At 35.5% G+C, this 13,638-nt stretch overlaps 1 protein-coding gene across 1 annotated transcript in view; it reads left to right on the top strand.

Annotated features, from left to right (window-relative positions):
* impg1 (interphotoreceptor matrix proteoglycan 1) overlaps positions 1-13,638 on the top strand; it is a 105,870-nt gene that overhangs the window by 48,196 nt on the left and 44,036 nt on the right. Inside the window, exons 9-12 of the mRNA XM_031902889.1 lie at positions 801-821; positions 2,064-2,293; positions 4,815-4,888; positions 6,316-7,006. Of these exons, the coding sequence (XP_031758749.1) occupies positions 801-821; positions 2,064-2,293; positions 4,815-4,888; positions 6,316-7,006 (1,016 nt within the window). The remainder of the gene's footprint in view (positions 1-800; positions 822-2,063; positions 2,294-4,814; positions 4,889-6,315; positions 7,007-13,638) is intronic.

Here is a 13,638-nt window from a genome sequence, read left to right on the forward strand (position 1 = left end):
GCAAGTGTAGTGCAACGTGTATGGCTACCATTACTTGTGTTTAGCTCCAGTATCCAAATTAAGGTTTATAGACCACAAATGAAGGGAGTTAACGGCACCAATAAGGAATGTTATAGTAAACCCCATGCAGAACTGCCTGTAAAATGTGCATAATTTGGTATCAAAACCAGTTGCTGTTAAATAATTCTATAATGACATCTTTATGGGTGGGCTTTAAAAAAATATGCACACTAGATCAATTGGACTAAGCATTCTGCTTAGGAAACTCTTGTTCTGAAATAAGCCAAAAGTCTATTGCTTTCTCATCAGTACAATAACCTGTAACTTACCAGTGTCAACCAAAGAACCTTCTGCATAAACTTCTACACTACTGTGTTCTTGGGATACTGTACAGGCAATGTAAGTAAATACATGAAGATTGATGAAGAGGTGTATAATAGTTTATTCATATATTTTGTTGCTGCTGGTAATATTAAGTTCTCTGATTTACTCAGTTTCCCAAATTGATTCTATTCTTATATCCAGATTTGGTCACATACAGTAAGGGTACAAAAGGTAATCAGACACCAGGGAACACTTCTGAAAATCATGAATACCTAAGAATAGCTTTGTATTGATACAGTATCTAATCCAATATTATTTCAGAACTATAGCATATAAAAAAAAGGTGGCCAGCAAGTGTGTGTGTAGACTTCAAATTTCCAAATGTAACTTACAGTATTTAGTTCTATGTCTATGGAAAAACGTATGCTTTCATAATAACTAACTATACTGTTCTTCATTTATGCTACAAAATGAAGACAGAAGAAGGAAAATGATGGGTACGTCGCAAGAGGCCAACAGCATTTAAATAACACAATAGCAATTTATATGAAATTACCAAAACAAAAGCGTTTTATTCATATGTTACACAATGAGTAATGTAAAGTTAATTAGACTGTAATTTGAGAAGTCTTTTTTTGCATAGAGAAATGAACAGTATTCAGAGGATTCCAGCTATTTTAGGTAAAGCTGGGGTACTGACAGATATAGCCACAATTGCGCATAAGACCACATATTTACTATATAGCACAGTGGTATATAGCCCTGTCTTCCTGCCTTCCCACTGCAGCCAGTCATTATTACTTGATGTAGTTAGGAAGACCAGGGTAATAGAAGAGGGTTCTGGTCAAATATAAATAGAAATGGGATTGCCACAACTTGAAAGAAATTTTTGTACTTTAAGACTTAACATTTGGCCAAGGGTGCTCCAAAAACTTAGGGCCAGGGTAAATGCCTATCCTCCCAGCAGACCACTGGCGAGTTTTGCTATACACAAACTGATCTTGACCAATCGACCCCTGATCTGATCAAGTTGGCTGCACATTAATCCCTTCGGGCCAGTGATCATATGTATATATCTATTATTCTGCCATAGAATTTGACTGGTTTTGACTCCTACACAAAGGCCGCTTTTGGCCACATTGTTTTTTTTAATTGTCTTATTGGACTGTACTGTGTTAATTTTTTTTACTCATTCATTTAAATTTTTTCTTGTATGCATAAGCCATGAAAGTGTGTATGTAAAGAATTTACCAAACTCCCAACTGGGGAACCCAGAAGGATTCTTACAGTTTAATAATTTCACCATTTATCAATGCATTCTTGTCTGTCAGGAACATATTTCTGACAGCTCAGTAGACTACACTATACTTAATAAATACGCCCCAAGTGGAATGTCAGAGCACTGATTTATATATGGCTGGAAGTGAGTGGGAACCATATGACTTAAGGACGATAGAAAATAACTACCTTGTTCAAGCAGATACACTATTATCTTCCATATTAATATAAATCAGTTTCTTAACACTAAACTAATTTACTAAGTATTGTACTTATCAGTACAAAACCTTTATTTCTTCATGATAGTGCCTGTTTAAAGATGTGCAGCTCATATGTAACCTCTATGCTATTTATTCTTTAGTTAAAGGTTTAATAGCTCCAAACACTGTTTTAGCCTACTGAGATAAGAACAGCTCACTGTAATACAAACTACGCATACTTGCTTTTTTTTCACCCCACAGATCTGATAGCATTGTAGTAGGTTATGCTGTGGTCTTTGAAAGAAGCTTTGACTCTAAAAATAACATTGATGAGACTCCTACTATCACATCTAACAATGTTGAGAATGGCAGTATACAAGAGCCAAAAGAAATGTCATACACTGTGACAGAACTGCAGAACATGGTTGCTATGGCACTGAGGGATGATCAGTCTTTACCTGTGGACCTCCACACTCTTTGGTTTGCTGATGGTAAGTACATAAATTAATAGTGAATACCTCTCTTAAGTTAACTACTAAGCCACTAGAATTAACCGAAGGTCTAGGAAAACTACACAGGCTATACTCCATATGTAATGAAATACATTTGTCAGGTGAAGTAACCCAAAGCAACCAATAAAATGTTTGCTTTTAAGCAGGTGAGCATTATATACTATCTGCTATAGGTGATTAGACTAGTGGCAAATTAGGCACCTTTACTACATAATCCCCTAAAATTCTTGCATTTCAATGAATACATTTGAGTCAATGCATATCAGATTGCTCTTTATATAATTAGATCCTTTTACTTTATTGCAATGTTGTAGCAATGTTGCACTCTCGTGACAGAGGTAGGATATCAGACCATGTGTGTGTTGGTTGGTCTATAAGTAGTTAAAAGTATGATTAGACTGAAATGTTTTTCCAATTTTTTTTTTTTTTTTACTAAAACACATCAATAAATCTGTGTAAAAGGAATTACACAGAGACAACAATATAAAATAAATGGTATATTTACAGAATTTGTGTAATTGTATTGTATTGTTGAATCTATTCCATCCACTAAAAAGTACTAGGTGAGTGTGTTTTTCATGCTGTTTAAATACCAGTTGTTTAGACAGCATTCTGTGGTGCAGCATGCTGTATTTATATGATGTTTCTTTCACTCTATATAAATAGGCCCAATAGATTTCCACAAAAAATACGCTGAATCAGCCAAACAGCTTGTCATGTTTAATAGACAACACTTGAGTGAGTATAGGATTTTCTTCTAACACAACCCAGCAAATACTTACTGTACTTAAGAAATGTCTGTTCCATAGCAGTGTTTGTCTTGCCCATCATTCCTTTTAAAATCAACAAAAAATCAATCTGAAGCCAGCTTTATTTTGCACCATCTACTATATATGAAGGAAGAGCTTGTGCTTCTTTGCATATTTAAATCTATTGTAACCCATCTGAGCAAAATAAACTCAAGTGTTCGAATTTAAAAAAAATGTTTCAATACATTGCTGGAAAACTCAAGAAAAATATTCACAGGCATGAAAAAATAAGAAAAATGATTTTGCCCTGAACTTGACTTTTAATAAATTCAAACTATGGGGCAGAGTTATCAAAGTGTGTGAGTTCACCACAGAAAATTCCACCACTCTCTATTCATCTCTATTGGGGTTTTAGAAGCATAATTAGCAAATGGTGAATGCTAATGTTTTACCCACCACACTTTGTAAAATCTGCTTTTTATTCTCACTTTTGAATTTTTGTGTGGCAATCAATTGGTCAGTCCTGTAATGTCTATGTTTGCTCAAATATCTATCCAGACCCTTCCTAGAAAGAAACAAAATAGGTTAATTTGCATTTTACTGTGAAGACAGTTAGGGAAAATGGCTTGCAGCAGGGGTCCCCAAACTTTTTTACCTGTGAGCCACTATCAAATGTAAAAAGAGTTGGGGAGCAACAAAAGCATGAACAAAGTTCCTGGGAATGCCAAATAAGAGGTGCAATTGGTTATTAGCCCCTAAGTGGACTGGCAGCCTATATGAGGTTCTGTACTGGTTTTTATACAATCATAATGTGCCTCCAAGTCAGAAATTAAAAAATAAGAACCAGCTTTGAGGCCACTGCGAGCAATTGGTGAGTTGGTGAGCAACATGTTGCTCATAAGCCACTGGTTGTCACTGGCATACAGGGTTGTTTTGTCACCTGGGCATTTTTAGCTCCATTAGAAGGTGATAAAATGCTTAAAATTATTTTCCATTGACTTTGAATGGAAATTGCTGTTATTTAGCAAAAATCATTGAAGATTAATAGGAGTGTTCATAGTATATGCTAATGTCTTGTTTGCCAAAACAGACAAAGTCCCAAGAAGGTGCTGCAATTTTTTTGTCCACAGTACACCATTTCCCCAGAATTCCAGCATCATTGTGCTTCGTAAAAAATTGGTTCAACATTTTGGCCAGATAATTCAAACTAATACTTGAGCTAGTTAATAAATACATGCAATTGTACCTGGGTCAAAATTAGGGATGCACCGAACCCAGTTTTTCGGGTTTAGGGATTCAGCCGAATACCGAACCAAATCCGGAAACTAATTAGCATATAGGATTTGGAGTCGGTTCAGCCAGGACCATAGATTCGGCCAAATCTGAACCCTGCCAAAAAAGGCAGAATCCTGGCCGAATACCGAACCGAATCCTGGATTCGGTGCATCCCTAGTCAAAATAAGGCAAGACATAGGAAAGTATTCACATGCCCCTCAACTGCACACATTTTATGTGGTTAAATTACTTATTATACACTGAAGCAATCCATAAAAGGATCCTTATACCTAGTCAGTTAGAGGTGTAATATACAAGCCTCCTTTGTACCACTGAGCACTGTACAGCATTCTCCATAAGGTTAACAGCTGCATAATTCATTACAACATGCCGTAAAATTGCTGGTATTTTTTGATATGCTTAAAATATTCACTTTATTATTTTTTTTTTGACAATGTTTATCTCTGCTTCTATAGATCCAGAGAAATCATTTGGTCATTTAGAAACTGATAATGAATCTCTGGTGACCATACCACCATCCAAAATCAAGGTATATTTGTCTTTTTTATAAGTAGTTTTATACCAATAAAATAAAGTTAAGGATGCTATCAAATGAAGGTGTATAAAGAGAAAACAACTGTATAAACATCCTATATACTGTACATGCAAGGACTTGTTGGCATAATCACAGCAATGTTTTTAGACCTGTTTGGTGTCTTATCAAGCTGGCAAAGGACCAAGTAGATCAGAAACATCACTGTTATTATACCAATGTGGAAATAAAGGTGGTTTTATGTACCTTGACCATATAGTGAATGCCGGATGTCTGTTAAAATAAGTAATAATAAGTAATAAGTAATAAATAATAAGTAATAATAAAGTAATAAGTTGTTCCTAACTTCTCTGCATGGATACTTGCCCAGTTCCCAATTTTAATGCCAGTTTGGGCTATTTTTCTGCAAAGCCTGCAAGTGTCAATCCTGTTAACTGACAGCACAGTCACTAGATAGCACTGGGTGTTTCAATTGATTCCGATTCACTTTATTCACATTGAATGTAAAGCAATTTAGAGCAGTTTGTCGCCATTCCAAGGAGCTACAAAACACCAGTGCTTCAAAAATGTCAAAATCACCCTATCTGCTATTGCATAGAATCAAAGTTCCTCAACATCATTGCGACCTTTTTAATGAAAGGTAACAGAGGAATGGCTTAAAGGTGTCTCATGTACTAACCCTAACTCTATACATTTTAGAGTCACTGCTACAGGGAGCTTATTCTTTGTTATCCTAAATATAGGGGTTGCTTTGTAAAACAAAGACCAAATTAAGTTTTGCCTACCTTATCTCTTCTAGTATTATCAGTGAAAAACCATGCTCCTCATTTTACCACCTAAAAAAATAAGGGGGTCATATAACGTAAAACTAGCCTTGTTTGAGTACCAGCCTCCTGCTGAGAAAGAAAATACACATATTTTCACCTTTGCTAGTTTTAGTGCATGGGCTGTCATAACAATTTCCATCATCCACAGATCAATTTTCATACACTTGTGTCTGATATATACATAGTGGGAAAGGGCACTTAAAGTACAATCTTATTGTACACCGAATTCAATCCATGCTCTGCAATAAAAAAAAGTTACAGTTTTAAATTTCTTATGCAGTTTCTTATCTAAAAGAAATAAAGCTCTACAGGATATTTAATAGTATCTCATCTACTGGAAATGAAAACGGATCTCTTTAGAATATAGTTTCCTACCCAACTTTACATCCTGTTGCATTTTGCTGAAAGTATGGTAGGATTCTGAACAGTTACTGCTTTATTCTGCCTGTAGAAAGGCATTTTATGCATGCATGGGTGAACTACATCCAACATTAATTTTTATATATAAAGTCCCATCTGGAATCAAATGCAACACATTTGGATACACAACATTACAAGTTTCTGACACTTACTTGTTTGTTTCTCTTTATTTGGAAGGGTGAAGCTGTAAATGCAGAGCAGCCACTGGTTAATCCTATTGCAGTGACAACAGAACAAGATTTCAGCATTCCTATGGATTTTTCAACAGTACATGTGCCTACAGAAGGCATATCAACACTCAGTGCAGAACAATATCAGTCAAATGAGTACCATCAACTTATACCAGAAGATAATTTTTCAGATTCTTCAAACATTAAAAACAAAGATATATCCATTGATGAAGCATATGATTCACATATCAATGAAAATGATATCAATGACCTAGAAACATTGAATACAAATGTAGTCACCACACCAGATAATCAGCTGTCTTACAGCCATTTTACAGAAGCAGAACATATATCTTTTAATGAAGACGACCTTGTCTTGGTTTATTCAACAGTCGTACCTCATATTGAAAGCTTCACCCTAACTGAACAATCTGAACATAACGATGAAGAAATCCAAGAGTTTAATACAATAATGTTAAGCAACACAACAGATATAGAACTTTTAAATGTAAAAGACCTCCTAGAAATATCTGGTGATTCTTCACTATCAAGCACTGAAAATGCCCATGGTCATATAACTTTGGGCCAGACTGAGGGAGAGTCTTCTGTGGAGACATATATTACTCCTGCTTATCCTTTTGCCATGGACATAAAGAATATCACAGATTTTCCTTTGGTAGACCATTTGGCTGGAAAAGGTACAGTATGTGAACTTATTCTTCAGAATCCCACATTGGCAGCCTGTTGACCATTATTTACTGTTGCTCAGTAAGTGTAAAGAGTGTGGTCAGGCCCAGATTTGTGGCAAGGCCACAAAGGCCCGGGCCTAGGGCGGCAGAAATTTAGGGTGTAGGTGGGCGGGGCGGCCTAGGGGCGCCCGGATTTGGAATCCGGTGGCGGGTGTGGTGCTTTAGTGGCTAGGGAAGGCTTGTATGTTCTACCAATAATTGCTGCCTTTAGGTCATAATTATTACAAGCAGTGTAGCATACATTATGTTACCAATGTGTGTAAATTAAAAAAATATATGAGCCATGCATATTTATTAAAAACCTACACAATTTATTAAAAAACCTACACACACAATTGTAGGAAGCCTTTTTCATTTCATTGGCATTGAGAAAAGATGGTTAATAGACTGTATAGCATGGAAAATTATGTAACTCGCATATATATTCGAGAGTGCTGGTCCCTTACCAAATATATATATATATATATATTTGGTAAGGGACCAGCACTCTCAAATAAAAAACAACAAAATGTATTTATTTCACATATAACTTGTGTCCAACACGTCGGTCCACATTAGGACCTTTTTCCTTAAGTGGACGGAAACGTTGGACACAAGTGATATGTGAAATAAAGACATTTTGTCGTTTTTATATTTGAGAGTGCTATTCCTAACCAAACATAAGTATTTCTTTTGCCTTGTGCCTCAATAGAACGTTTGGAGACAAGTGCACATTTCCCAATTTCACTGATTTGATTTAACAATTAACAAATACGTTTACCTCCATTTAAAGGTGATTTCAATTTTCCTGAACACAACTTGTACTGTGCAAACTACATTAGCCTTTGGATAAAACCTATTCACAACCTGTTTTCATGTCATATATAGTAATTATAGGAACGCATCAGAATCTTATTCTCATGCATTATATAAATAGCAGTGATTTTATGGCATTTTCTGCCCTCTACTGTCAGTGGGGAGCCTAGGTAATTATATAGGCAATGGATAAAATTACCCTCTGTGAGACATCCTTATTGTACTTCTATATGTGTGTGCATAGTATGACTAGTAATTATATCCCTAGTTTCTTTTCTTTAAAGTCAAAGAACTTGTCACATTTTTCCTTGAAAGTGTTATTTAAAGGCATATTCATAAAGAACATTATTTGATAATATACACATAAAATAACATGTTATTCTCTCCTTTCTAAACATCAAACTGTACTACCTCTATTACTCCTACTGAATCACTTACTTCATTGCTGTTCAACACTGCAGGGCATAATTATGCAATATTCCTGATATGCCCATTCCCAGAATATAGCAAAATGTTGATATCTTGTTGAGCTCTTGGACAGGCTGAAAGACATATTGAAAGTGCAACCCTAGGTCTCCAAATGCAAAGCTCTGACATAGTTTATTGTAATTTTTGGACCACATTATGTGTATATCATAATCTGCTAAAGAGTAAGCTATTTTGTGCATCTTAAAGGAACAGTAACACCAAAAATTGAAAGTGTTTTAAAGTAATTAAAATATAATGTTTGCAACAGAAACGCTACTATAGTTTAATATAAATAAGCTGCTATGTCAACACGGGGGCAGCCATTGAAGCTGGGAAAAAGGAGAAAAGGCACAGGCACATAGCAGATAACAGATAAGCTTTGTAGAATATAATGGGGTTTTATCTGTTATCTGCTAAGTAACCTGTGCCTTTTCTCCTGTAAATGGCTGCCCCCGTGGCTACACAGAAGCTTTATTATATAAACTATAGTAGTCTTTCTAAGGAAAACACACCAGTTGTACCAGTACAGAACAGAATTACATTATATAGTAATTACTTTTATACACTTTCATTATTTGGTGTTACTGTCCCTTTAATGTGGGCTACCTGTTCCTTTGAGTACAGTAAAAGCCATAAGATATTTATGCCATTCATATAAAGAGTATTTAATTAAACGTTTAATACACTGAGCATGGCTACAGCTTAGAAGCAGCTTCTAGAAAAATAGTCAATTTTTGTCATACTGTAGCTACATTATGGACAATATTTTACCCTGCTATGTAATATGTTAGAAATACAATATTGGTAGATTGTATTTATTACAGAAACAATCTTTCATAGTTCCTTCTTTTTAATCTTGAATATAAAACACTGTATCATAGATTATTCAATCCTCATCACATTTGTATTTATACAAGATACTACAGATTTCTCTGCTGAACGGAATAAACCCTGTTGTTGACCTCAGTAGACCACATACCATATGCCCCTGCACAGCTCCTGCTGGTTGCATGCAAACTGTGCAACTGTTGCCTAAGTTACAACAGTCTAGCAATATATCACACACATCTGCATAATTCAGCCAACAATAAAATTAATTGTTTTTAAAAGAGAGGTGACATCACTTCCTCTGGTCAATGAACCATAAACATCTATTCTTGAACTAAGGGGTGGTAGTATAATGAAGTCTATTAAGAAATGAAAAGTGCATTTATCAACACAAACATGGAAGCCAGGGAAGCCATCAGAGGGAATGCAGCATCTATAGCTGTAGGGGATCCAATAATTTCAGGGTGACGGTATAATGAAGAGATATAAACAATTCATTTCATGATGCAACTATGGAAGCAGGCCAAACACTAGAGGGGATACAGGTTCTATAGTTGTTGGGGATCCTATAACTTCTGGGGCATTACAAGTCACATTTATACTGGTCCTTAAATAAATAACACACACACATTTCAGTGTTTTATGTGTATGTATATATATATACATACATACAGGTATGAGATCTGTTATTCAGAAACCCATCCTCCAGAAAATTCCAAATTACAGAAAGGCCATCTCCCATAGGCTCTACTATAAGCAAATAATTCTAATTTTTAAAAATGATTTTGTACTTGATTTAGCTAAGATAAGATAATTGACCCGTATTGGAGGCAATAAAATGTTTAAAATCATTTAAACATTAAATAAACCCAATAGGATTCTATTGGGTTTATTCAATGTTTAAATTATTGTTTAGCAGACTTAGGGGCTGATTTACTTACCCACGAACGGGTCGAATGGAGTCCGATTGCGTTTTTTTCGTAATGATCGGTACTTTGCGATTTTTTCGTATGTTTTGCGATTTTTTCGGATTCTTTACGAATTAAGTTTTAACGCTACGAAAAATGCGCAACTTTTCGCGTAAGTTTTAACGCTACGCAAAATGCGCAACTTTTTACGCAACTTTCGTAATGGATACGAAAAAATCGCGTTTTTACGCAAAAATCGTATTGGTAACGAAAAATTCGTACAGAATCCGAAAAAATCGCAAAACATACGAAAAAGTCGCAAAATGTTCGTTTTCAAGTCGGAACTTTTCCAATTCGGGTCGGATTCGTGGGTTAGTAAATCAGCCCCTTAGGGTATGGAGATCTAAATTATGGAAAGATCCCTTATCTGGAAAACTCCAGGTCCCGAGAATTCTAGATAACAGGTCCCATACCTGTATATATATATATATATATATCCTCCTTCAGAAAGCACTCACGGTATTGAGAAAAAAGAAAATATTTATTTACACAAAAATGTCTACGTGTTTCGATCCATATAGGATCGTCATCAGGACAAAGACAGGAAGTGAGGTGCGTGTTTAAATGTAGATGCTATCCAATCAGTGTATCCGTGTAGGTAAGCTAGTGTTACCCCATTATGTGCCCATAAAAAACACACAGTGTGTCACTATTGTGACCAGTAAATAAATCTATTTAAATATAAAAAACTCTCCAGTGTGTAACCAACATATCTATTTCATTTAAAACAATCAAACAATCAACAATCCTTTTTATAAATATATCCCCACTAAAAAGTGAAATAAAAAACATATTCAGAAAGTATTCAAATTAATCCCAAATTAATAGAAGTGTTAGTGCACAGAACTACTTAATATATAATATCACTAAGATCAAAACTAAATATGGCAAACAATGTGTTAAAAGCCATCAACAGAGTGACATATAAAACTCACGTGTTAAAATGTGATCTAAAACACATGAAAAAGATTTTTTGAGACCTATAGCGTTAAAACCATGAATTAAAAAGTAGACCGGTATTATGGGACCCAAAATTGTTACTTAAGGCTCAATACATAACTTAACAGTCCCATTTCACAACTTATCATTATACTGCAGGACCTATAAGTGTATAGCACCTAGCCACCTCCCTTTATTTAGTTGTAAAGGCATGGGCAACACATTAGCTAACGTGTCAGGCCCTATTACTGCCTAGCAATTCATAAGGACAAAAGAAATAGAGAAGCACATTAAGTGCCTTCTCCCCAAAACATAATATGTCAATACCCATTGCTGTAATATATAGATATTTAAAACTTGATTTGCCCTAGACAGTGTAGTATCACTAATAAACATCATATATCAATACCCATTGCTATAATGTGTAGATGTTTAAGACTTAGTTTGCCCCAGACAGTGTAATATCCCTAATAAGCAACATAATAAAATAGGACAATAATAATCCCATTCAATCACAAACTCTCACGTGTTATCAAGTCTTAAGAACAAATATAAACTCAATTGTCTCATAAGAAGCAGGAGAGTGAAAACATCTTGTTCAAACCGCATGGGGCAATGGTATCCAATCTTCGAATCCATTGGGCTTCTCTCTGTAATAAAAGTTTGGATCTGTCACCCCCACGTGTCAAGGGAGGGATGTGATCAATCAACATCACTCGCAACATTGGCAATGAGTGTTTATGCTGCACAAAATGTCTTGCCAATGGGCTATCAGAGTTTCCGGACGCCAGGGCTGCACGAATCACAGACCTATGGTTGTTCATCCGTGTACGGAACATGGTAATACATTTTCCTATGTAGTAAAGGCCACAAGGGCACATAATACAGTATATAACGTATTCAGATGTACAGCAAAGCCTGTATCGGATAGTAAACCTTTTCCCAGTATGTGGGTTGGCAAACGTGGGCCCTGTGATCAAACATCCGCAGGTCTTACAATTGCCACATCTAAAGCATCCAAATTTACCCATCCTCAGCCAAGTACCTGGCGATTCAGATCTCAAGTCAGTTACCATAAGCATGTCTCTTAAAGATCGCCCCCGTCGATGGGCACACACAGGAGGTGACATTTGGGTAAAAGGTAAACTGGAATCCAGTTGAAGAATAGGCCAGTTTCTCTTAATAATCCTATTGACATCTTGACTTATGGGGGTAAAATCACTTACAAAGACCATATGATCTGTTTGAATGTCTGTCCGTTTAGCTTTGGAGGCTTGACCCACAGCATTCTCCTTTGCTTTCTCCAGTTCAGCATTCAGAAAGAAAGCAAAGGGCTTTTAACACATTGTTTGCCATATTTAGTTTTGATCTTAGTGATATTATATATTAAGTAGTTCTGTGCACTAACACTTCTATTAATTTGGGATTAATTTGAATACTTTCTGAATATGTTTTTTAATTTACTTTTTAGTGGGGATATATTTATAAAAAGGATGTACACATATATCTATAATAAGGATATATACACCTGTTGATTGTTTTAAATGAAATAGATATGTTGGTTACACACTGGAGAGTTTTTTATATTTAAATAGATTTATTTACTGGTCACAATAGTGACACACTGTGTGTTTTTTATGGGCACATAATGGGTTAACACTAGCTTACCTACACGGATACACTGATTGGATAGCATCTACATTTAAACACGCACCTCACTTCCTGTCTTTGTCCTGATGACGATCCTATATGGATCGAAACGCGTAGACATTTTTGTGTAAATAAATATTTTCTTTTTTCTCAATACCGTGAGTGCTTTCTGAAGGAGGATATGTCAATTTGTGGTTAGCACCCGGTTTATATTTACTGCTTTGGTGAGTGCCGATTTTGTGACTGTATATATATATATATATATATATATACAGTACACACACACATAGGCATTCCTATATAGAGGTAGGGTGAGTAAGTTCAGTATTTTAATAACTTACTCAGCAATGTTCTTCACATCTCAATATAGCATCCTCATTCTATTAAATTACATCCTTTTATCTGTCTGTGCAAGAATGCATTGTTTTCTGTTGTTTTCTTTTGTATACATGTTTTTTCCCAAAGATACTCCGTGCTAAAGTGTCTGTGCCTGAATATGAATTGCTTAATCAAGACACCTGTCACACTGTAACTCCATAAAATAGTCTAGTAAACAAGGGATAGATCGCTGAGTTCTACAATAAAGCGATACAAGTTTTGAGCTAAGTTAAAGGAAAATGTTTCAGAGAAAGGCACAATGCTAGAGGATTTCAGCTGCAGAAGAACATTGTGGTGCAAAGGGTATGTGTTTGAGATGATGCTTGTTGGAGGAAAGGCGAGCGCTGAGAGACTTGCCATGGTATTTAGTAGGACAGCTGCAGCTGCGAGGAGCTACGCACAGTTCATGTTTATTTAATGTAGCTGTCAGGAGTTCCAAAATTGAATTTCTCTGCTGCAAGATGAAAGATTTACTGTAGCTGATTATGTCGTAACTTTAAACCTGTCATACCACCTATTTCTTCAAAAATAGCTTTTTTAACATATCAAATTTCT

Source organism: Xenopus tropicalis, chromosome 5, assembly GCF_000004195.4.
Source record: "Xenopus tropicalis strain Nigerian chromosome 5, UCB_Xtro_10.0, whole genome shotgun sequence".
NCBI lineage: Eukaryota > Metazoa > Chordata > Amphibia > Anura > Pipidae > Xenopus > Xenopus tropicalis.